Consider the following 27,423-nt stretch of genomic DNA (forward strand, 5'->3'; position numbering starts at 1 on the left):
GGTGTTTCAGTGCTCTGTCAAACTCTTCACGCAGTATCATATTTCCCATTTCATCTTCATCTACATCCTCTTCCATTTCCATAATATTGTCCTCAAATACATCGCCCTTTTATAGACCCTCTATATACTCCTTCCACCTTTCTGCTCTCCTTTCTTTGCTTAGAACTGGTTTCCATCTGAGCTCTTGATATTCATACAAGTGGTTCTCTTTTCTCCAAAGGTCTCTTTAATTTTCCTGTAGGCAGTATCTATCTTACCCCTAGTGAGATAAGCCTCTACATCCTTACATTTGTCCTCTAGCCATCCCTGCTTAGCCATTTTGCACTTCCTGTCGATCTCATTTTTGAGACATATGTATTCATTTTTGCCTGCTTCATTTACTGCATTTTTATATTTTCTCCTTTTATCAATTAAATTCAATATATCTTCTGTTACCCAAGGATTTCTATTGGCCCTCGTCTTTTTACCTACTTGATCCTCTGCTGCCTTCACTACTTCATCCCTCAAAGCTACCCATTCTTCTTCTACTGTATTTCTTTCCCCCATTCCTGTCAATTGTTCCCTTATGCTCTCCCTGAAACTCTGTACAACCTCTAGTTTAGTCAGTTTATCCAGCTCCCATCTCCTTAAATTCCCACCTTTTTGCAGTTTCTTCAGTTTTAATCTACAGTTCATAACCAATAGAATGTGGTCAGAGTCCACATGTGCCCCTGGAAATGTCTTACAATTTAAAACCTGGTTCCTAAAGCTCTGTCTTACCATTACATAATCTATCTGAAACCTGTCAGTATCTCCAGGCTTCTTCCATGTATACAACCTTCTTTTATGATTCTTGAACCAAGTGTTAGCTATGATTAAGTTGTGCTCTGTGCAAAATTCTACCAGGCGGCTTCCTCTTTCATTTCTTACCCCCAATCCATATTCACCTACTACATTTCCTTCTCTCCCTTTTCCTACTACCGAATTCCAGTCACCCATGACTATTAAATTTTCGTCTCCCTTCACTATCTGAATAATTTCTTCAATTTCTTTGTCATCTGCAGAGCTAGTTGGCATGTGAACTTGTACTACTGTAGTAGGCGTGGGCTTCGTGTGTATCTTGGCCACAATAATGCGTTCACTATGATGTTTGTAGTAGCTTACCCGCATTCCTATTTTTTTATTCATTATTAAACTTACTCCTGCATTACGCCTATTTGACTTTGTATTTATAACCCTGTATTCGCCTGACCAAAAGTCTTGTTCCTCCTGCCACCGAACTTCACTAATTCCCACTGTATCTAACATTAACCTATCCATTTCTCTTTTTAAATTTTCTAACCTACCTGCCCGATGAAGGGATCTGGCATTCCACGCTCCGATCCGTAGAATGCCAGTTTCCTTTCTCCTGATAATGACGTCCTCTTGAGTAGTCCCCGCCCAGAGATCCAAATGGGGGACTATTTTACCTCCGAAATATTTTACCCAAGAGGACGCCATCATCATTAACCATACAGTAGAGCTGCATGCCCTCGGGAAAAATTACGACTGTAGTTTCCCCTTGCTTTCAACCGTTCGCAGTACCAGCACAGCAAGGCCGTTTTGGTTAGTGTTACAAGGCCAGATCAGTGAATCATCCAGACTGTTGCCCCTGCAACTGTTGAAAATGTTGCTGCCCCTCTTCAGGAACCACATGTTTGTCTGGCCTCTCAACAGATACCCCTCCGTTGTGGTTGCACCTATGGTGCGGCTATCTGTATCGCTGAGGCACGCAAGCCTCCCCACCAACGGCAAGGTCCATGGTTCATGGGGGGGATGTGTGTTAGTAAACTACACTAAACATTTCACTATTGTTATTTGATGCTGAACCATGTTATAATTTTTTGAAAGTTACATTAATAATGGGGATCTGACCATAAAGCAACCTTGAGCACATTACATTACATTAATACTGTTTGTCACTGTAGTTAAGTTATAGCAATTATAGCCATACTTTCACAAGTCTGCCTAAAGTAGGGAGTTAATTTAATATAGTCATTAATGACAATATATTGTCTTTTTCAATTTAAAAATTTCTATGCTGTACCTTTTTATTTTATAAGTTTTAATAGCCATTTAGGAGCAAACTTATTTCCTATGAGAGTTTTCCTGAGATATAATGTGATCTTCCTTTTGTTGTGGTAATTTTAAGAACCATTATTTTTCTTAAAATATCTGAAATAGGAATTCAAACTGTGCCACTAGCCGACTTCTTAAAAGATATGCAATGTTCTGCCGAATGGTAAAAGTACACGTGAACATTATGTTCCAAGTTTATTTGTTCTGCCTGAGCTAACCACCACTGTCCATCATAAATATATGCAACTGTGTAATTAGCTTCTAAAGTTAAGGGAACAATTTTCATTATGCAGTGATCCTCATAGTTTTCAGTTTTAGAAGTGTCTTATTGTGTTTTCTCCAACAGTGTGAAATTTGTGCGAATTTCTTGTGCCTTTGATCTTCAAACAGTTTTCAAATTTGGTTTTAATTTTCTCAGTGAGAGTAAAAAGTTCTCTTTTTCTGATAAGGAAATATATAATACCTTTGATATTTGCTTTTCAGTAGGTGTACATGTGGTCAGTATTCAGCATTTGATCTGATGTTATTCTTTGTAAACTGGCCTTTCTTACTTCACTCTTGGTTGTGCCAGCCACTCCATCACATGCATTTTTTTCTATAGCTAGAAGCAAAGAAGTACCATTTGGCCTGTAATTGAAAATTTGCGTTGTGGTTACAGACATTAGTAAAATTTTTCCTATTGTTATATTGGCTAGCACTTTCACCTGAAAAGTAAATTACCTTCTCTACTTTAGGGAAGTTTTCTTTAATATACCTGTAATTTCCATTGGGACTGAAAGGCATGTACTAATGTTGTCTTGTGCTGTAAATAGTCACTTAACATACAGATTGAGATACGGGTGAATTTGCAATCCTCAGTCTTAAAATATAATACACATGGATGAACAGTTGCCTGGTCATTGGCCCAATCATGTGAATTGCAGCTTGTACAATATATGTAAAATTTTCTGCAAAGTCAACCAAGATTAGACATTCAGTTCCAGAAAGTCTCTCTTTCTTTTCTCTAAAGAACTGTCCTCGAATTTTTTAAACAAATTAATGACTTTTTAGATTTCCTAACTTTTCAACAAGTGATTCAAAATATTCTTCTTGACTTTTTGTAAGTGTGACCATTTCAGCACTGCCTGTAGTGGCCCATTGCTTATCTCTTCACTGTCTGGAAGTTCCTCAGTTGAATTGTTTAACATTTCAATTAGGGGTTCTTTTCTAGGATGAGGATGACTTTTACATAAGCCCATCAAACAGTCATAGTTGTTAATGTCGCACACCAGCAAATCAAGTAATTCTTTATAGTTAACATTGAGTTTCGCGATCATCAACTGTGATGTTCTGATGATCCAATCAAAATGCAGCATCGAGGGCGTAGTTCACAAAATTTGGATCTACGTATTTGACATTTGGCATAAAATGTTCTAAAAGCCAAGTAAAGTTCATTTAAATTGCAAAGTACTAAGTACTTCTGTTACACTACTTTGTTTCCATCAATAACCACTACAGTGTACTGTTTTTCACCTGCACACACACTTCTGTTTTCATCACTTTCAAAGAACTGTTTAACTTTCTCTACAGTATTTTCACTAACACCTACCCCTTGCTATTTCCCTGATGTGAACTAAATACCTTGTTCTTTCATTAAATTTCGAGTAAGTCTGATCAGACAAACAGATCTGTTGTACAGCTTCATCCTCAGGAATGTAGCCATGATCCTGACTGCCACTATCAGTCATGACTTTTGCTTTTGGATTCAAAACACAGAATTTTGCCCACCTCCCAAGAGCTCAGCCTTTGTTTACTGGGTACAGGCTTGGCAACCACAGGTTCCTGAGTTGGGGACTGGGAAGTACCTTACCTTAAACTCCAGGCATGCTTCAGCGACCACTGTGCGATGCAGCAATGGAATGTGGGTTTCGGAGAATGGGGACTTTGGCTCCACTGCCTGGACTGCAAGAAATGTACACACCTCTATAAAAACAACCCTCAACCTCAAAGTGTGCTACATGTTGATATGGTAAATGGCTGTTGAGATAAAACAGTGTCTGGGGGGGGGGGGGGGGGCAACCTCTGTGGCATCTGCCACCTGAGGCATGCAGGGCTCTGCCTGGGTCGATGTTTGTTTCACTAGTGTCTCTTAGGATCCCTAGGGAATGGCCTCATCAAACTACTACTCCAGGCGTGACGTGTGTACCATCAGGTAGTACCTATACCAATTCATCAAAGAAAGCTCAGTTTGTCAGCCCTCCTGAGAAGAAGTGGCAGAATCATAGTAAGAGGGCATTAGTGTGCCACAACACTTTCATTGTAATCAAGAGACCAGGAGAAACCTTTGAGAAGATCTCCCATTTCTATATTCAGAAGGCATTGAAGAGTATTGCTGGGTCCCTAAAAAGTCTCAAACAACTTCATAACGGAACACTTCTAGTTGAAACTGCTAATTTGCACCAGGTATCTAAGCTTTTGGGGTGTAAGGCCATAGGTGACTACCCAGTCAAGGCTGGGTTGCGTAACACCCTTTAACTTTTGTAAAGGTGTAGTTACCTGCTCCGATATAATGGAGATGGACCCTGTTACATGAAGAATGGAAAAATGTTGGCATCACGGAAGTGCAGAACTATATGAGGAGAGTCAATGACATATTGGAAAAATCTGCAACATTTATTTGAACATTTAAAACTCTAGAATTACCTGAACGCATCCTTGCAGGCTATATCCAGTGTTCACCCATTTGTTTCTAACCCGTTTGTTGCTTCAAATGTCAAAGATTTGGCCATACCACTATGGGATGTAATGGGAGAGGTACGTGTGGAAATTGTGGAGGCTCAGCTCATGAATCAGGCAGTTCTTGTACACTTCCTCCGCAATGTATAACTTACGCTGAGGATCACACAGTATGGAGCATCAAGTGTGAGGTTTACAATGAGGAAAGGAAAATTCAGGAGTTGAAAGTCTCGAGGTGCATACCCTATGGTGAAGCTAAAAAATGCTTTCACAGCTATGCAACCTCCAGTTTTTGCTACTTCTTTTACATTGGCCCTTAAGAAACTCTTCACCAAGTGTGATGCCTCCACACAAATTCAGACCACAGAATTTCACAAAATAGTTCAAGCAAAGAGATTTCCCAGGAATTAATTTCTCAGTGCAATTACTGATTCTCATCAAAGACAAGTGTTCAAGTTTTATTTCTCTCAAATCTGTAGTGATTTTTTTTTTTTTTTTTTTTTTTTTCCCCATGGTACTCACAGATTGAAGAGACTCCATAACTCACTCTTAAGTTAAAAAGTTGTTGTACACTATCATCAAACTCATTCAAATGTTTAAAGTCTTTAAAAATCAAACTGTAACAAGATTTATGGCACACTTCATTAACAGATTTTCTAGTAGATCATTGTAAATCCATTTTAAGAATAGGCTGCAGAATAATGTCTGTTATAGAACTAGATTATCTTAGTAATCACACTGGAGAATATTGTGTTTCACTGCATACATCTACACTGTAAGAATCTTCAACACTGACTCTGGTAATGGTTGAGATGAGGGTGTTTCCACAGTCAGAGGAATGGTCCTGTCCTGGTAAGTACTAAGCTGGTGAAACTTGAAGTCCTTTTTTGTCCCTGTAATAGTTTGAGAAATTTCAGTTTTAATATTTAAATTATTCTTTATCTTTAGTTTAAAAAATTATTATAAAAATCAAAACCATATAAAACAAGCTGGCCATATGAAGTGAAAAATAAAATGAGTGAAATATGCACGATAGCTAATTTCTTAAGCTGCAAACATAGCAAAAGTACAAAAAAATTATAACTTCGTTCAATGCCAAATACCAACATTGAAATTTTTGCTGTAGTTTACTAACACACATATGCAAGACGTGAAAAAAAAAAGATTTTTTTAGCTATCCCCACCAAAGATATTAAGCCCCAACTTAAAAAAAAATTATTTTAATTTTTTTAAAAGGATGGAGGAGATTTATTTTGATTTGTTCTCTGTGTTATGCTTTGTATCATATCTAATAGTGTGAAGAAAATTAACTGTGTTGTTCTATTCCTTCATTGAACTTTTACACCTCGGAAACTGTATTTTATTCAATTTTGATTTAAAAGTTTGGTAGCCATTTTCTCTTGCTAGGGTTAGTTTTAGACTGTTAGTTTTTGGACTCTAATTATAGAAGAGAATGTTCTGGACAAAATGGTGTGTGTCTCATTCTGGTAGCTTTACCCAGTCTGAAGATATTTTATTTATTGCAGATGTCTGCAATAAATGTCTGTAAAGCCTTAAATATGCCCCCGCAGCTCAACAGAAACTGCAATCTCTCTAAAACAGCTCAAGATAAACAAATTAAAAACCTGTTTTGAACTAGTTATTTACCATATATCAACATGTAAAAATATCATAGAAATCAAAAATGGTCAACCATCCTGTAATATTTTTTTTGGATCATGTCATGTGGACTGACCCGTATTTCTTTTCTCGAAGTGCTGCAGTTACTGCTGGAAGTTGAGAGTACATATCCAACATCAGCTCTTAAAATAAATACGTGGCTTGTTGTTAACAGTGTCTTTTATATTGTATTCTTATTTACAATAACTGTTCGTTACAAAGTTGTTGCATTATGTGGAACATAAAAAAAAACATTGATTAGTACTAAGGCCAAATACATTGTGTTTTTATCTTCTAAGTCTGAGGGTATTTCACCTGCCTCACACATTAGATGGAATAGTTTTATCATGGCTGGCTTTTCCAAGGCTGTCTGTAGTTCTGACAGAATGTTGTCTACTCCAGGTGCATTGTTTCAACTTAGCTCTGTCAAATGCTTCTTGCAGTATCTTATCTCCCATATCGTCTTCTACGTCCTCTTCCCTTTCTGTAGTACACTAGACTATCGCTAATCCGGCCCTCTGTAGTCCGGCCTCTCAGTAATCAGGCACACATCCAAAAACACATGCACAGTGAATTATCGTGCGCAACAATGCTTTAGTTAAACAATGCTTTATATACTGTATTTGAAATTGTAGTTTTCTTTACAGTTTGGAATCGTGTCTTCTAAAAGGAAACACGTTACTGTAGATCTCAAGCAGAAACTGGAAATTTTAGATAAGTTAAATTGAGGTTCTTCACAGAAAGCCATTGCTGCTGAGTTCAGTGTTGGGCGAGCTGCTATTTATGACATCAGAAAGAAAGAAGGCTGATGATATTCGACAGTGCTCAACACAAATGGATAGAGAGTTGGGATAATGGAAAGTTCTGCGAAAGAGTGAGAAAGAAGAACTAGATGTAGCTGTTTATAGAAGGTTCATACAAAACACACACACACACACACACACACACACACACACACACACACACACTGGTCATACCGGACTCGAGAGTCCATTACCGCAGCAACAAATTTTCGTCGTCTGTCCCTGTCTTGGGCTATTTCCTTCCATTCATCTTCAATACCTAGGTTCCTCAAATCAACCTTCACATTGTCCTCCCATCTACGCCTCGGTCTTCCAACAGGATGTTTTCCCTCTAAGTGCCCTACCAGTACTCTGCGCGCTGCCCTGCCCTCATCCATTCGAGCTACGTGACCCGCCCATCGCAGCCCACGTGATTTAATAATACTGATTATGCCAGGGCTTAAATACAACAACACAGTAAAGGAATTCCAGTCAGTGGCCCAATTATAAAGGAAAAGGCAGCTGCATTTAATAAACAGCTTGGCAGTAGTAACTTGTTTGCAGTGATCGGAGGTTGGCTATCAAACTGGAAAAAACGACATGGCATTTGGCAGCTGACAGTCACCAGGGAAAGTCGCTCAGTTAATGATAAGGATGCTGATGCGTTTGTAAGCAAGATAGAGAAGATAATAGAGGAAGAAAATTTAACTGCTGATACCTTGTATAATGCTGATGAAACAGGACTCTTTTACAATATGCTTCCTTAAAAACATTAGCTCCCAAGAACGAGAAGGAAGCTCATGGTTACAAGCAACAGAAACAGATAATAGAGGAAGAAAATTTAACTGCTGATACCTTGTATAATGCTGATGAAACAGGACTCTTTTACAATATGCTTTCTTAAAAACATTAGCTCCCAAGAACGAGAAGGAAGCTCATGGTTACAAGCAACAGAAACAGCGTGTAACATTAATGGTGTGTTGTAATGCAAATGGGAGTTATAAACTACCTTTTTTGGTGATTGGAAAATCCCAACATCCACGTTGTTTTCAACACACTGACATAAATACTACTCTACCAGTGCAATATTGCACTCAGAAGAAAGTTTGTATGGAGAGACAAATGTTTTCTTGGTGGTTCCATGAAATGTTTGTATCAGCAGTGAGAAAAAGCTAAATTAGAAAAAGCTCCCACTGAAAGCTGTCTTTATAATTGACAATGCTCCCAGTCATCCTTCAGGTGTTTCTCTAAAGTCCGATGGTATACAAGCACTCTTTCTCCCACCCAATGTGACAGCCCTAATTCAGCCCATTGACCAGGGAATTTTAGAATCAATTAAACGTCATTATCGACATTCACTTCTCATCTCCTTGCTGAACGAAAGTGAAAATGACTATTGGGGCTATGCTGGAGGCTTGGAAAGCAATTAACATACGTGATGTTGTTTTCCAGCCGAAGCATGGGATAAAGTGGAGAGCACCACTATAATGAAGAAATGGAGAAAATTGTGGCCATCCATTGATTGCCGAGTTGGACCCAGTAGTGAGTGACAGCGAAGAGCCAGTTGATTCGGAATTATCAATTACTTTGTATACTGACACGTTCCACAACCTTCCAGGAGGAGAAGAAATTGATGATGATGTTACTAAGTGGCTGAATGAGGAAAACTGTGATATGGACCAAACTTCAGCAGATGAAGAAATAATCAAAAGCGTGCGAGAAAGTAATGATGAAAGTGATCAAGAAGAGGACGCAGGAGGAGAGAGCATGAAGATTTCTCACACTGCTGGTGCTGAAGCTGCCGAGGTCTTCCTGGCATACATTATGCAACAACCGGATACTTGCAGTACCAGTGTAATGCTTGTAAAGCAGTTTCATGATAAAGGATGCTACCGTTACATATCATCATTGCGACAGTTAAAAATTTGGGACGTTTCATAGAGAGTGATACAATTGTATAATTATGTGCTGTATATTGTACATTCAAGGACGAAGTTTTCTTTGAAAATTAATGTATTTTTGGATTTAATAAAGTATATCCTCTGTGTTTCAAAATTGTATCCTTCTGTTTAATAAAGTACAGTACACTATATCCCCTATGTTTTCAAAATAAATAAATGAATAAAATAAATTTCAGGCACTCAATAATCCCGCACTTCCCGTAATCCAGGACCCATATGCGCTAGCAATGGCCGGATTAGTGAGAGTCTAGTGTATTGCCTTCAAATTCATAAATACATAAATTTTGAAAATAGCTTCGCTAAACAACAGAACTGTAGGTTGGAATAACACACACACACACACACACACACACACACACACACACAGAGAGAGAGAGAGAGAGAGAGAGAGAGAGAGAGAGAGCTATCTCCAGAATGCAAATGTCACGTAGACTGGAAGCAGCAATCTGGAGTGTGTTTTCGTTGTACCTTTCTGAAACTTAATGTGTCATCTTTGCAAATAGCAATCTATATTTTTCTTGTTTTGCTGACCTCTTTTTTTAATATACTGTTTGTTTACTTCTTCTTAAAATAAGATACATTATTTGTCTCTAAAAATGTTGGCAAACCTACTCATTGTTCATGTATAACCAAAAAGACTAAAGAAGTGTGTAAATGAAATTAGTCAAACATTGAGACTGAGTGAAAACACCTGTCACTTTGTTATCTCACATTAAGCGAAACTATACAAACCCGGAGACTGAGTTAAAACATTCATGTAACTGACATGACCACAGATACCAGTTTTGGTTGACTGAAAAAACTGACTGAACAAAAAAGTGTTAGATAGGCCAATCAGTTGTTAAAACCATTCAGTTGTCCAATCGCTATCTCCAGGTGGAGAGTCAATATTAGGACTGTCCGTCTGACCTTGCTCATTCACCATGTGAATGAAGAAGCGGCTGCTCATTAAGCAGATTCCAAGCGGGCATACAAGGGAAGAGGTTTAATGGTTATTGGGAGCTCCAAAATTGGGTATGTTATGGAGCCCTTAGGGAAACAGCGTCCAGTGCTGGAAAGTAGTCCACTCTTCTCTCAGTATGCCTACTGGGGCCTCATCCAAGATGTGTGGGAGGTGCTACCTACAGCTGTTGAGAGTGCAAGGTGCAATCATCTGCAAGCTATGACACATTTCACTTGGGTTCTGAGATGATACTCAGTTTGTACGGGCACCTAGTGGAAGTGGTGGAGCAAGCCTCATTCATGAGGTGAAAGCAGAGTTCACAATTTGCCATATAATTCCCAGAACTTATGAGGGTCCTTTGGTTTGGAGCCGAGTTGAGGGTCTCAACCAGAGGCTTCATCGATTCTGTGACAGGCCTGATCACAGATATCTGGGTTATGGAGAATTTCTGGGTGCCCCTTGATAGGTCAGGAGTGCACTACACATGAGAAATAGCTACTCAGGTAGCAGAGTGCTTGTGGAGAGGACATTGTGGTTTCTTAGGCTAGGATATAGTTTGAGATCCTCTGAACGCTCTCCAGATGATACACAGAGGGCAAGATCGAATTGTGTACGAAGTAAAGACATTCAGTCTGACAAAATTGGTACAGTAAATTAGCAAAGCATTTGTCACATGGTTCCAGAGTTTACTGCTCTCTGGGAAGATGTCATGCTCAAATCATTCTCAGTGCTGAGAGCTGGATGAAACCCAATATAGAAAGCTCCAAAATATTTAACATGGCATGGAACATACCGTATTTACTCGAATCTAAGCCGCACTCGAATCTAAGCCGCACCTGAAAAATTTGACTCGAAATAAAGGAAAAAAAATTTTCCCGAATCTAAGCCGCACCTGAAATTTGAGACTCGAAATTCAAGGGGAGAGAAAAGTTTTAGGCCGCAGTTCCAAATCGAAACAAAGTTGGTCCATTGTAATATGAGACACAATTTAGGTCGAATGAATCACGATACAGCTACAGTAGTTTGGTTCCAGTCGTAAGCTTAGCAGTTAAGCTTTACCACGTAGCCATTGCTATGCGTCAGGCGCTCCGTCTGTATTTATACGGGTACCCTTCCTTTTTCACGTGCTTCGTCTGGTTTGAATCGATTGCTTATTTTGCTTTGATCTGATAAATGCCGTTTTCTTTGTTATAGGTGTTTGCGTCACTCTTAAGCTGAAAATGCATTACTGCACTGTGTCATGCATTGTTTGTCGCATTCTGATAGTGCGTGTTTACGGCCTGTCGCGGCTCGCGGCATGGCTTGCTTTTGTGCGCGCTACCGCCGCGTACAATAAAAAGAAGAGAGAGGAATCTTCTCATAAGCGAAACAATGACAAGACTGCTATTTGTTGTTACTTACACTGCTGCTTTCTTTGATAATGATCAACAAGAATCAAATAATAGACTGCGTATGATAGAACATGTTCTGAACGAGAGTTAGGCGAAAATTTTTCTCCGTTTGAAAATCTTTGCGGCCACTTTTATTACATCAAATTCTACACAGAAATTAGAGTCATCTTAGATTTAAAAATCTAAGTCGCTTGCCGTGCTTCATTTCTGGCTGTATCACTATTAGGCATAAGAATATTACGAATGTAAACATGAGACGATACGTATATTCTTCCGCGTTTGCTGTTGCCTCACTCTAGTTTCGTGGTTTATTAGGCAGACAGGATTTAAATGATATAGCAGCAAACACGAAAGAATACATGGCAAAAGTTTATATTTGTATTATTCTTATGGTGAAGAGAATACTGTATGTGATTCAAATTTCATCAGGTTCCTATTAGCAACCATCTCTTCTCACAGATAGGAAAAAATTCAGAACGTAGAGTTGGCCATATTGACAAACATCCCAAACAGTCTTGCCGGTCAGATTTTCGTAGTACACTGAAATTGTGCTACATTCGAAGATGAACAATACGGAATTTGTATTTACTTCGTTGGATAATGTATGAAAATGCAGTGGTCGAAACTCGCGGCGGAGAAAAAAACCTCGTCTTCCACTTTTTTAAAAAAAATTATTTACTGACGCAGAGGTTTTGGCGCCAGTATTTATCTTTGTGCCTACAAAATTGCCTGCGTAGCGCTACATATATTCGACGGCAGGAGTTAGTTGTGGCGGCACGTACCAACATTTTTCAGAACTTCCGCTTGCTTTGCACTCGATTCTAAGCCGCAGGCGGTTTTTTGGATTACGAAAACCGGAAAAAAAGTGCGGCTTAGATTCGAGTAAATACGGTATATCAAGGAGACAGGTTAGATGCCATAGGAGTAAGAGCGTTCATTGCAGTTGACAAAAATATTGTCTATTGAGGCTGAAATTGAGTCTGTGAAGTCACATGGGCACGAGTAACTGGCCTCTGTCAACCTAGGATTAATCATTGTATGTTTTTTTACCACCTACCCGATAGTTGTAGAAAGCAGTCTATGCTTAGTAGCTCAGAAATACTCCAATTTTCCGTGTTAGTTGGAGACGACTTCAACTACTATGGATGCATTGCAGGGGTAAGGAAAGACAGCCTTCCGAAAACTTGACTAACTAGTTTGACAGTCCACATGCAGTGGAAATATTTTAGACTTTGTGGGTACAATCAAGTCCGCCCTTATCAGCAGTGTCAGCTCAGTATGGAGAAAGGGATTAGTGGTCAAGATGTCACCATAATGATGGTGGCTAATAAAGTTAATAAAACCATCCAGAAGACTAGGGGCATATTTATGCTGGAAAGAGCAGATAAGCTGTTGATCGCATCCTATTGAGATATTAAATGGACATCATTTAGTTCCAATATAATGGATGTAGATGGGGAAAGTTTAAACTGAGTGTAAATTGCATTCTGTAGAAGTATGTGCCAACTATGTAGATTAATATGCAAAATATTAATTCTTTTTTCCTTTCTCATTTTCAGTTTTGTGGATGAATATGATCCTACAATAGGTAAGAACAGATTACAAATATTAATTCTTACATTTACTGTATGTAATTTACTTTCACGCATACCTTGTCTAACACTGTGTCCATGTAGCATTGATAGTAGTAAGATTTGTTTTTACATTTTCATTCAGACGTTGATTGGAAAATATAAGTAAATTTTTATTGGAAATTAACTCTCTACACTGTACAGTGCCATGAATTGAATTTGAGGGGGGGGGGGGGGGCAATTGTATTGTTGGTGACAATTACTTACATACCATTTCTTTGCTGCTATGATGTCAGGATATTGTCAGATGTTCAGAACTAACTACAGTAGTTGATCCCACGACGTGTTTTTTTTTTTTTTAACAGGGCTTTTAACTCAGTTGCTTTATATTTGAAATAAAACTGTTGCAGTCTGTTCTTTCAGGTAAAACTTTAGAGCCCTTTATTCTTGGCTGGGTGAATTAATTCTTATGTTGAAAGAAACCAAGGGCTCCCCCCCCCCCCACCCCCCCACCCCACCCCCCTCCCCACCCCGCCCCCGAGTATCGTCAATCGCAGTAAAATGCAATGGTATCAAATGTACCTTTGGATTGACAACAGCATTTTAGTGAGCTTGTAGTCAAAGTGTTGTAACATAATATGTACTTCACATCTGCAGTGTGTTACCATTATATATTTTTCTGAATAATAAGTTCTTGACTGTGATATAGCTGAAATTGATGCGGGCAAGAAATGGACTTTCTAGCGGAGATGCACTGCCTCCCAACAGTCAGGTTTTTATTTTATTTTGATCCATGAGGTTGTGCATCATTGTCTAGAATTACGTTAATACAGGATTATCATGCCAGCAATTAGTTGTTGTCTTTAATGGTTGTGTGTAATGTAAGAGTTTTGGTCTCGGTGTAACAGCTAATCATAGCTTTTGGCAAGTGAAACTCCTAAATATTGACATGTTAACAAAGTTTAGAAACTATCAAATCATTTTACTGTAGAAGATAAAAACTTCAAATTTTTTGCTCATAAATTGAGGTAGCTTTCACTGAAGTTGTAGCGTGAAATTATGGGCCAAGAGAGGCTGTGCATTAAACATGCAACATTTTATTATTCCAGCATAAATGGTATGTCAACATACATTGTTATGTGCTTCTGCCAGTAGCACCAAAACCCATCCTCATATACAGGGTGATTATAATTAAAGTTAAACTTTCAAAATGCTGTAGAAATAACACCACTGGTCAGAATGATGTCAAATTGCAACAGAACATTATCAGAAGGGGGAAAACGTATGGCAGAAGGAAAAAGGTAGTGTGAAAATTGATCAATAGATGGCTCTGTATGTATCAAATATGTAAATGAAAACACCTGTCATGTGCACGACCCATTGAAGTTGGTATAAACACGCCGGTACATGGCTTTTGCTCCTTTCGCATCTCTGATTTTCGCCATGGGTCTGGGCAAAATGATTCAGAAATTCTAAAAGACAGGTTCCTTTTGTGTGCAATCTGGTAGAGGGGTAGAGGGAAGACATGAATTGATTTGACGCCAGTGGAAGCAGTGGCCATAGCAGTGCAGGAGGAGACGAGTGGTGGTGCGCAAACATATAGTGCACAGAGAACTATCGAACATTGGATATACCTGTGAGCACGGTGTAAAATCCTAAGAAACATCCTTCTTTACTATCCATTCAAAATTACCCATGTGCACGAGGTGCTTCCTGCTGACCTGCCGGTAAGAGAGACCTTTGCTTTAGAATTTCTTGCTCACATGGCAGTGGACAATGATTGGGCGTGGAAGATTTTGTGGACAGGTGAAGCCCATTTCCATCTGACAGGATATGTCAATACACAGAATTGTCAAGTATGGGCATCAGAAAATCCGCACCCAAATCAAGCAGTACCACTTCATCCTGAAAAGGTCACTTGTGTGTTGTGGGTTTAGAGTATCATTTATCATAGGGCCATATTTTTTCGAAGAGACAGGTGCTTTTGGTCCTGCTCCCTATAATGTCACTGGTAAGCTCCCTATACCGTCGCTGGTAAGCGCTATGAGTGTCTTTTGCACAACCACGTCATTTCAGCTCTCTAACAGTGTGGATGGGATGATTTTTATGCAAGATGGCACCAATCCAGTTAAGCAGCTGCTGAAGCGTCATTTCGGAAATGCTAGAATTATCAGCTGCCATTTCCCTACAGCCTAGCTGTCCTGATCACCTGAGCTTAATCCATTTTACTTCTGGCTGTGAGGCTATCTGAAAGATGTGTTCATTGTTCTGATTGCATTGAAGGCACGCATTGCGCAACACATCCTGAACGTGACACTGGAAACACTTCGACCAGTTGTGGAACATGCTGTTTCTCAGTTTCAAGTTGTTGCAGGAAACCGTGGACAGCATATTGAACATGTTTTGTGCCACTCACGCGGAAATTAATAATCCGATTTGATTTTGATTGATGCTTTTTATGCGGTTTTTGGCCTCAGGACAATAAAAAACCGAAATTTCCCATCCGATGTGATATGACCTTGCTGTGGTGGACGGTCTTACATAACTAACAGTATCGCACCTGTACACATGCACACTGAGTAGTACAGTTTGTTTAATGTCAAACGTACTCCTTATGCATTGTTGTATGATTCATTTATCATTAGTAGTCGACCGTTTTTAAATTATGATGCTTACAGCACTATCTGTTGCTACATTTTGTAACTATTTATTTTTCTTCTGCCACATGTTTTCCCCTTCTCCGATAATATTCTGTTGCAATTTGACATCATTCTGACCAGTGGCATTATTTCTACAGCAGTTGGAAAGTTTAGTTTTAATTATAATCACCCTGTATATATTGAGTGTGAGGTGATTTCATTGCCAGGAATGTGTGCGTGTGTGCATGTAAGGCGGGTGGGGCGGGGGACTCATTGCATATGAGAAGCTTACAAATACAGAGGTACATGGTTCATTCCTTCATTGGTATTAGGGTTTTAATGAAGACACTTATTGCTTCATTCAGATCTTGCAATGATTTATGTATGTGACAAAAGTCAGGTTGCGCCATGGTTCAGAGTCAACATGAAACAGTAGCTTCCTCTCTTAACAGAGTTGGTAAGTTGATCCAAACGTCTGTGGAAGGCAAGGGCATACAGTCTTCTATAGGCTCATATGTAATATATTCCTTTGGCAATCAAACCATCATTCAGGCTGAGGACAACTTTATTTTAATCTTTGGTGTATTTGGTATTTCAGTAATCATTGACAGTCATCTCTCATCAGATCTTCAAGAACAGCACCAAGTGAGGTAATGCACTGGTTAATCCGTAGTGGGGTTCAAATCCTCATCCGGGCATTGGATTTAGGTATGTTGTGATGTCCTTAAAGCCTCTGAAAAGTCTGCAGTCAGTTTCCTGCCTTGTTTGTCTGACCTGAGCTTTACTATGTTTTGTAGTGACATAGGCATTGACCTGAACAGTAATTTTTCTTTCTATTAAACAACAGCCTAACTTTCGTCAGTTCTCGGTGTACTTTACAAATTCTGTCTGTAAATGGTTTTAAACTTGTATAAGGGTTTAAAGAAATTAAGAAAATTCCAAGTACCCCCAACTTGAAATAAATTTGTAATAACAGATTATTCTGTGGATAGAAGCGAAAAGACTGTTCTATAATTATTCCTCATTTGAATATAGCAGTAAGTGTGGAGTAGATATCAACTGCAGTAGTGTAATCTAATTTGTTCTTGGTGCTATACTGATGTTGTTTCACACTTCAGTTATACTTAGGTGTCTTCAACAAAATTTTTCTTAATAATTGGAGTGTATGTTGCACTCCTCATCCTACGTGACAATCAACTGCGTTACATTTATTTTTCATTATTATGCTCTACATACATTAGGAATTTCTGAGTCAGTAGGTGAGTCATGGTTCTTCAGCGTTCATAGATTGTAGGTTTTACATGTAGCTGTTGTTATGAAATTGTCTGTCTGGCTGTTCAGATTACAACATTGCTCAGTGTTATTGAACATTGTCATAGGAATCTCATTTCCAGAGTGGAAATATATTTGTTCTACTTCTTGTGCAATATTTTAATCTGTAGTGTGTTTATTCGTAGAAATTCCTTTTTCCTTTCTTGTAGTGTTAAAGTCCAGGATGGAATAACAACACCATTATGAAATGATAGGCTGCTACTCACCAAACAGAAGAGACAATGAACCGCATATAGGCGCAGTGAAAAGAAAGCTATACATTTAAATTTTTCGCCAAAATGCCTTCTTCCGAAATGGAAAATACATGTGCACACGCACACATGCACCCTCCCTGATGAACCCCCCCCCCCCCCCCCCACATACACACGCGCACCACTGTGCATGCATGTCCTCCCTGCCTGTCGCCTCCACACACACACACACACACACACACACACCTCACACACACACACACCGCTGTCTCCACCCACTGTGACTGGACTGAGGATGCAACTGTGTCTGGACGGGAGTAGCAGTCTGGCATGGCTGGTGGGGTAAGGAGGCGGCATGGGGCTGGGAGGGGGATGGATAACATGGTAGTGGTGGAAGAAGATGTAATGCTGCTTTTGGGAGAGTGCAGGGCATTGGTTGGGGGACATGGCAGGGCAGATAGATGCAGTCAGGAGGTTTGGGGGAGGGGGAGGAGAGGAGCAGGAAAGATTGTGAGTGTGTTGGTGGAATAGAAGGGGACAGTAAGTGGAGGACAGAATTAGTAAAGGTTTGAGGCCGGGCGGGGGGGGGGGGGGGGTTACAGGGATGTAGGATTTATTGCAGGGAGAGTTCCCACAGGGACAATTCAGGAAAGCTGGTGTTGGTGGGAAGGATCCAGATGGTGCAGGCTCTCAAGCAATTATACTTTTGGGCATGCTCAGCATCTGGGTGGTTCAGGCGTCTGTTGGCCACAGTTTTGTCAATGGCCATTCTTGCTGAGCACCAGAGTGGTTGCAGCATGGTTTGTAGATCACATGGCTACTTTTACAGGTAACCATGCCTTTGAGGGGATAGGAGATACCTGTGATCGACTGATGGAGGTGGTTGTGGGTGGATGTATCAGACATGTCTTGTATGTAGGTCTTTGTAGGGATCTGAGCCATAAGCAAGGAATTACAAGCAAGGGTGGAGTAGGAGCAGGAAAAAGAAATTGTTTAGGTTCTGTAGGTGGCAGAATACTATTGTGGGGGGGGGGGGGGGGGGAGCGGCAGGAAGACGGTTAGTGGATAAGATATTCCTCATTTCATGGCAAAATGAGAGAGAGGAAATCCTGGCAGCAAATGTAATTCAGTTGCTCCAGTCCTGGGTGGTACTGCTATGTCCCGAGGGGGTACTGCTATGTCCTGAGGGGGTGCTCGGTGAACAAATGGTTGGTATGTGGGGGGTGGTAGGTGACAGGAGATACAAGGCATGGAAGATCTGTCTCTATACAAGGATGGGCCTCAGTGAGACCCTTCTACATCTACGCTCATACTCCGCAAGCCACCTGACAGTGTGTGGCGGAGGGTACCTTTAGTATCTCTATCGGTTCTCCCTTCTATTCCAGTCTCGTATTGTTCTTGGAAAGAAAGATTGTCGGTATGCCTCTGTGTGGGCTGTAATCTCTCTGATTATATCCTCATGGTCTCTTCACGAGATATACGTAGGAGGGAGCAATATACTGCTTGACTCCTCGGTGAATATATGTTCTCGAAACTTCAACAAAAGCCCATACCGAGCTACTGAGCATCTCTCTCTTGCAGAGTCTTCCACTGGAGTTTATCTATCATCTCCGTAACGTTTTCGCGATTACTAAATGATCCTGTAATGAAGCATGCTGCTCTCCATTGGATCTTCTATCAACCCTATCTGATATGGATCCCACACCGGTGAGCAGTATTCAAGCAGTGGGTGAACAAGTGTACTGTAACCTACTTCCTTTGTTTTCGAGGTGCATTTCCTTAGGATTCTTCCAATGAATCTCAGTCTGGCATCTGCTTTACCGACGATTAATTTTATATGGTCATTCCATTTTAAATCACTCCTAGTGCCTACTCCCAGATAATTTATGAAATTAACTGCTTCCTGTTGATGACCTGCTATATTGTAGCTAAATGATAAAGGATCTTTCTTTCTATGTATTCGCTGCACATTACACTTGTCTACATTGAGATTCAATTGCCATTCCCTGCACCATTCGTCAATTCTCTGCAGATCCTCCTGCATTTCAGTACAATTTTCCATTGTTACAACCAATTGATATACTAAAGCATCATCTGCAAAAAGCCTCAGTGAGCTTCCGATTTTATCCACAAGTTCATTTATATATATCGTGAATAGCAACGGTCCTACGACACTACCCTGTGGCACAACTGAACTCACTCTTACTTTGGAAGACTTCTCTCCATTGAGAATGACATGCTGCATTTTGTTATCTAGGAATGTTGGTATGTTTGGAGAGGACTGCTTTTCACTAAGTTCATTGAGCATGGGTGGCTAGGCTGTACGTAAGGGATTTCTTGGCAGCTGTCGAAGTGGAGGTATTTGCCGGTGGTTGGTATGTTTGATATGGACGGAGGTACTGATGTAGCCATCCTTGAGGTGGAGGTCAGTATCAAGGAAGGTGGCTTGTTGGGTTAAGGAGGAGGTAGGAGATTATTTCATTCATCATAAGAATAAACCTGATGTAAACAAACACAAATGCAATGATTGGTCAGCAGCCAAAGCACTGTTACACCGGTGGTGTTACGCTTGTGGAAGTAGATCCAACTTATGTATTAGATATCTTATTATTAAGTAACTGTTAATGAAACTTTAAGATATTCTGATGTCTTAAAATCCAACTGTGTTTTTCTTAAGCATACTTTAACTATGTAGTTTTTATTTCAAAATCATGTACAGCTGCTGCAGTCTCAGTAAACGCTGGTTGTGCTCAGATTGCAATGCCATTAATATGTACTGTGAAAATGGCTGACATTTCTTCCTGCTTTGTAGTGAAACACTACGTAGAACACCGTTAAAAATAGTGAGAAATAAGTTGTTCTTAATGTTTTTCACAAGATCACAGAGAAATCTACTCTGAAGTTTTTTGAGAAATTGTATTTTTGTAAAATGAGATACTCATAGACATAAAATGCATGGCTTAAGTGGTAGTGTTGCAGCCCAAGCAAATATTTAGTGGTTCTGGGTTCGACTCTCTGTGTGGCCTTTCCTTTTGTGTTCAGTTCGAATATTGAAATCATTTAAATGTGAAATTCATCAAATATGTGCTAATTAAAAGATACTTAATCATTATTTTCATGAAAATCGACATCTTCTGGTTTCTAATTGCATATCACACTCAAAATTCCAGTTTTCTTTGCAAACATAAATTCTCAATCATCGATATTTTATAAAAGATTGTTAATAAGGGTTTTTTAAGTTAACAAAACATTGTGGAATTAAATTCTTGAGAGAAAAATGGAGATCAAAATGGTTCAAATGGCTCTGAGCATTATGGGACTTAACTTCTGAGGTCATCAGTCCCCTAGAACTTAGAACTACTTAAATCTAACCAACCTAATCACATCACACACATCCATGCACAAGGCAGGATTTGAACCTGCGACCATAGCGGTCGTGCGGTTCCAGATTGTAGCGTCTAGAACCACTCGGTCACTCCGGAGATCAAATACTCTATATTTGGACTATGTTCACTGTTTTTTTTTATGCAGATGTGGTCTCACAGGAGCAAGAGAGATAGGTGTCATAGAAACATCGAAAACAATTTTTACGTCATCATGCACACCGAACAAACTAATTTTTACAGTTGCCACCATACCGCTGCAATCTGTACCCAAGTTAGATTTGTAGCAAAGAATAATAAGACATGTAAACCATCACCAAGCTTCGTCACACATCACTGCCGAATGCTGGCAAACAGCACGTCATAAAAGAGGAGGAGAAAATGTGGTTTTTGGGTGACTTAATGGATTCTGTTGTTGATCGCCCCGTTAGCAACATCGCAAGGGACAGTTTTGGATTCGGATGTTGAAGCAGTACAGAAATTACCAGACAACTGTCTGTAAGTGTTATCTTCACTGGCTTCAACATTTAACTACATGGTGAAACACCTGCAACACACTTTTACCTCACATATGGCTCACGCAGAAAAATTACCCTGTGTTTAAGCTAGGTATTTTGATCGCTCTAGTTTTTAATTACAGTACTATGGTAGCTAAGAATGAGAGCATATTATGTTTTCCGTCTGGTGATCCAAGAAGCATTTTGACGGAGTTGTCTATAAATTTATATTATTTCATTCTGTTTAAAAGTTGAATTATATTCGAAGCTATGTTGTTTCCATGCATATCTCTTTCTACCTCTTAGCTGTAACTCCTCCATCACTGCAGGGTACTTGGACCACGTGGCTAGCCAGTGTTATTCAAGCTAAATGTGCTGATAAACCTGTTACTCTGTATCAAGGTTTAGTCAATGTGTGCATAACACACAGCATAAAGTGTACCTTAATTATTGTACTTGACTGTACTTGAGACAACATGGCTTCCGCTCAGCATGAAACAAAATCCAATGAGGTTCCAGCAAATGTGGAAAAATGCATAGTGTAATGCTTAGATCTGTTTCATTCTTACGATGAATGCAGTATAGTGTTAAATGTCCTGTTGACAATGAGGTCATTAGAAGGAGCACAAGCTTGAATTAGGGAAGGATGGAGAAGGAAATCAGTGGAGCCTTCCAAAGAAACCATCCCAGAATTTGCCTATAATGATTTGGGGAAATCAGGATGGCTAGACACTGTTTTGAACAGTCCTCCTCCCGAATGCAAGTCCAATGTGGTAACCACTGCGCTCACTATCTTGCTCGATAGTTGAGGAGGAACAGCTGAAGGGAATGGAGTGGATGATGTTGATGTTCTGGGCATACAGCATGTGACCATTTAAGTATTGTGAGTAGAAAACTATTCAAAGTACAATTGACTGTGGAACAGTTGCGTTGCAGATTCAGAATAGGTCACTGAAGTGACAAAAATCATGGGATAGTGACATGCACATTTACAGGTGGCGGTAGTATTGTGTACATAAGGTACAAAAGGGCAGTGCATTGGTGGAGCTGTCATTTGTTCTCAGGTGATTTATGTGAAACGTTTTCCAACATTACTGTGGCCACATGACAGGAATTAACAGACTTTGAACTGGAAATGGTAGTTGGAGTTACACACATGTGACATTCCATTTAGGAAAGTGTTAGGTAGTTCAACATTCCAATATCCACAGTTTCAACAGTGTGTCGGGAGTACCAAATTTCAGGCATTACCTTTCATCGTGGACTGCGCAGTGGCTGACGGCCTTCCCTTAACAATAGAGAACAGCAGCATTTGTGTGGAGTTGTCAGTGGTAACAAACAAGCAACTGCAGAAATCAATGTAGGATGTACATCAAACTTATCCGTTAGGACAACATGGTGAAATTTGGTATTAATAGACTATGGCAGCAGACGACTGGCGTGAGTGCCTGTGCTAATAGCACGACATGCTTGTGACCATATCAGTTGGACCCTAGATGACTGGAAAACCATGACCTGGTCATATGAAACCATGACCTGGTCATATGAGTCCAGATTTCAATTGGTAAGAGCTGATGGTAGGGTTCAAGTGTGGCACAGACCTCACGAAGCCAGGTTCTCAACAAGGAGCTATGCAAGCTGGTGGTGTCCCCGTCAAGGTGTGGGCTGCATTTACATGGAATGAATCGATCATAGACTGGAAATTGTTATGTCTGGCATTTTGGAGACCATTTACAGCCATTCATGGGCATTGTGTTCCCAAACAATGATGAAATTTTTGTGGATGGTAGTGCACCACTGATTTGGAGAACATTCTGGACAATTCGAGCTAATGATTTGGCTATCGAGATCACTCAACATGAATCCCGCCAAACATTTATGGGACATAATCAAGAGGTCAGTTGGTGCACAAAATCCTGCACTGACTACACTTTCGCAATTATGGATGATCATAGAGGCAGCATGGCTCAGTATTTCTAATGGGACTTGCAATGACTTGAGTTCATGCCATGTCGAGTTGCTGCACTATGCTGGGCAAAATGAGGTCTAACATGTTATTAGAAGCTATCCCATGACTTTTGTCATCTGACTGTATTGTAGAAGGACACTTAATGCTATAAATGTTTATGCGGTAGTGTGGGCTCTCTGGCAACTAGCCATGCTATATAACTTATCTGATTACAGTGAAGTGGTGTAGTGGAAATTAATGGACAGGCTACAAAAGTTTAAAGACATCTTTGCAGGAAAATGAGTCTAATGTGACAGATGTCAGTTCTAAATTTAATGTATTCATAAACGGGTTTCGATCAATCTTTAACGGTTGCTACCTAAAGCAAACTGTAAAATATGGCACTAATAAGACTTCAGAACAGCCTTGGAATACAAAGGACATCAAAACATCATGTATAAGGAGAAGGAAATTGATTTTAATGGCTAGGATAAAGAGAAGTATGACTTGATTTCATATTACGTGAAAGACCGCCCTGTCTAAAATATAGTGATTAAAAAATTGAAAAACCTTTTGCCCTGTTCTGATCTTAAGAGCAGTAGTAGAAGCGAAACCAGGAAATCAGTTGACAAATGTTGGGACTTTATTGTTAAAGTAAACAGACTAATAATAAATTATAACTGTTGGGTAGAGTAGTAATCGCTTCATTGGAGTAGCTTATGAGATTGGCAATGGGCAGTTACATATAAAGCAATGGAAGAAGTGATGCCACATATGTACAGGTATATCACCATTCCTCCATGCTCTGCCAAATGCTGTCATTAATTCCTTGAAAAGAAAACACTCAGGTACTTGATAATATCTCAAGTAAAGTATTAAAGTCATGTTCATGCATATTTGATGTATTCAGTCACATATACAATATATCACTCTCACAGGGGATTTCCAGACTGGCTGTGAAATATGCTATTGTCAGACAGTTTAACAAGAAAGTTAGTAAGATAGATATTGGTTATTACCAGCCAGTCCCACTATTTACTATCTTTTTGGAGGTGTAAGTACCATAAAACACCTCTTTTAAAATATGGTATATAATCTCAGTTCATTTTCAAGTTGAGTTCTCTTCGGAATATGCTATTTTTCAATTCATGAATCAGATTTTACAAAATTTAAATGACAAAATATTGCCAAGTGGTATTTTCTAAGTTATTAGAAGCATTTGATTGTACATTTGGACCGTATTCTGCTAGATAAACTAAAATCAAAGACTTTGTTGATATCTGGTTTCCATAGAATCTGATTAAAAGGTTGCAGCGTGTCACATTCAGAAACTCAGGTAAGGTACACAATGAAACAGTATCACCAGAATGGAGAATAATCACTAGAGATGTGCCACAGGGATCTGTATTGGGTCTGCTTTTGCTTTGTTGTAATAAAAGATCTATTATCGTGTATCCAAGAAAAAATAATTTTCTTTGCTTACAATGCCATTGTTGTAAACAAGCGAAATATAGGAATTTCAACACCTGAAAACATAAAGAATAATATATTCTTGTAAATTAATAACTGGTTCTATGAAAGTGGGCTGCTAGTGAACTATGATAAAACTCATTAGATGCAATTTTTTACTACACAAGGCCTGACTACAACATAAAACATAATGCACAAAGATAAATCAATAAGTGAAACAAAATATTCCAGTTTTTTGTGTGTATTGATAAAAACCTGAACTTGAGTAATAGGCAGCAGATCATCTTAAATGTCTCAAGTTCTGTAACTTTTGAATAACGAATGACATCATCAGTGTTTGGAGACAAAAAGTGAAAAACTTGACTTACTTTTGCTATTTTCATGTGAGGCATTCATCCACAAAAATCTTTGACCTTATAACAGTGATGTAAAAATTTAATACATAACTTATTTCAAACACACAATGAAATCACATGTGCTTGACAACTCCTTCTCTATAGAAGAATTTCTGAATGTGTAGTAAGCAGCAGCAGGTGGTGGTGGTGTTTTTGAGTGTTCGGAGTAATTCTTCCTTGAGCTAGAGTAAAATACATGCAGAAAACACTTTATGTCATCATGATGTGGACTCAAGACTAAGATATCCTATCCCCATCCCTTCACAATCTCAACACCCTCTCTCCCATCCACATTATCTGGTCCTCCACAACATGCCACCTTTCTGTATGTAGACCTCCACCTCTCGAATTCTCCATCAATACCTGTGCCCATATTAAATCCACTAACCCACAGCAGGAGCTGCAGTTTGAGAGCTGCCATCCCATCTACACAAAAAAATCCCTCCCATACAGCCTAGCCACCTTTTGACGACATACCTGCACCTTTAGATGACATACTTGCAGTAACACGAACTTCGTTGCTCAGTTTGCTGAAGGTTGCACAAAGGCCTTCACGGACAGGCATTACCCCCAAACCTAGTCCATAAACAGGTTTCCCATGTTCTATCCTCAAACACCTCCAATCATCTCATTGACCCCAAGAATCAGCTACAAAGGAGCACCCCCCTTGTCACCCAGTATCGTTATGGACTGGAATAACTAAATTATATCCTTTTCAGGGGTTTGACTGTGTCTCATAGTGTCCTCAAATGAGGAACATACTACCACAGATCCTTCCCACCCCTCCTGAAGTAGTGTTCCATCGCTCACTTAACCTATACAACATCCTAGTCCATCCCTAGGCTACTCCCATATCCTTGCAGTAGACCAATAGACCAATGTGCAAGACCTGTCCAGTCCACCCACCTAGCACTTCCTGCTCCAGTCCTATCACAGGTTTATCCTACCCCATCAAAGGGCAGGCCACCTCTGACACCAGCCATGTCATACACCAACTCTGCTGCAAACACTGCACAGCTTTTTATCACCACCAATCTGTTCCCAAGAACAAAGTGAACCAACCAGTGGCACAACATGCAGCTGAGGATAACAAACTCTGTTTAAACGGCTGCTCCACAATGCTGGCCATCTGGATCTTTCCCTCCACCACCAACTTCTCTGAACTGTGCAGACTGTAAATATCCTTGCAACACATACTTCACTTCTGTAATCGACCTGGCCTCAGTTTTCAACAACCACTGTCCCCACACACTCCACCCTCCAAATACTGACTCCCACGTCACCTTCAGCATGTGCTGCCAAACACCCCCCCCCCCCCCCCCCCCCAAAAGCCCCGACAACTGTGCATCACATGCCTAGCCCATGTAGTTGCCACACTTCCCTTCCAGATTCCCAGCCGGCAAACTGGCTTTATTCCTAAAGTATTAGTGTCATAAGATCATTCCACATCACAGCCAGAGGTCACATTTATGATTAGTGGAACATCCAACTAACTTCATTCAGGTTTTTATGTCTGTGTTTTGTGAAATGAAACAAGTGCAACCCATTTCCATCTATTTCATTATTTTTTATGGACACAAATGTTAATGAGGGCAGAAAGTCAGAAGTAAGTGCACTGTAAATTAAAATGTGCTAAACATGTGTGATTGCAAGGAGAGGAAAAGAAATGGAAAACAGTATGCATCAAGGATATGTGATCTTAGGTAATTTGTTTGCAATTTACAACTAACATGACACTGGTTTAATAGGAAAATTGAACAAATTATTCAGAGTGGTTTAAGTTGGTTATTAGAGAATAATTTGGAACCAGATATGAAGAGGGGAAAAGAGTATGGATACATTAAACTCTTGAAGGTGAAATTCGTATATTGTGTTACCACATGCAGTTGATTATTAATGACAACAGTTGATAATTTCACTGTTAGGAAGTGGGGAGAAGACTACTGAAAATAAAATTTAAAGACCTGTGCATAAGTAGGGGAGCACCAGTGTTAAGAGCACCTAGTAGTAGCTAAAGAACAAACGCAGGAAGCATGATAATGGATTGTGATTTTCAGAAACTGACCGAATAACTTGTGCAATTTCCTGTTACCTTTACAGTTTAGTGAGTCACAAACATATAACTAGAATACTATTCTTTGTTCTGATAGTCACTTAACATACCTCTCTATAATCTGAATAACCGAAATTTGATCTTCATTGAAGTAACTTTCAGCCAAATAATAAACTAAGTAACATAATATATATTTGATGACACTTTCATGGTTAGTTTATTCTACACTCCTGGAAATGGAAAAAAGAACACATTGACACCGGTGTGTCAGACCCACCATACTTGCTCCGGACACTGCGAGAGGGCTGTACAAGCAATGATCACACGCACGGCACAGCGGACACACCAGGAACCGCAGTGTTGGCTGTCGAATGGCGCTAGCTGCGCAGCATTTGT

General features: G+C 39.7%; 1 protein-coding gene across 2 annotated transcripts in view; it reads left to right on the forward strand.

Annotated features, from left to right (window-relative positions):
- Nucleotides 1-27,423, forward strand: part of LOC126088513 (GTPase HRas) — an 86,190-nt gene that overhangs the window by 42,290 nt on the left and 16,477 nt on the right. For both annotated transcript variants that reach the window (XM_049906660.1, XM_049906659.1), the window contains one exon: nt 13,108-13,136. In XM_049906660.1, the coding sequence (XP_049762617.1) occupies nt 13,108-13,136 (29 nt within the window). The remainder of the gene's footprint in view (nt 1-13,107; nt 13,137-27,423) is intronic.

Source organism: Schistocerca cancellata, chromosome 6 (genome assembly GCF_023864275.1).
Source record: "Schistocerca cancellata isolate TAMUIC-IGC-003103 chromosome 6, iqSchCanc2.1, whole genome shotgun sequence".
Taxonomy (NCBI): Eukaryota; Metazoa; Arthropoda; class Insecta; order Orthoptera; family Acrididae; genus Schistocerca; species Schistocerca cancellata.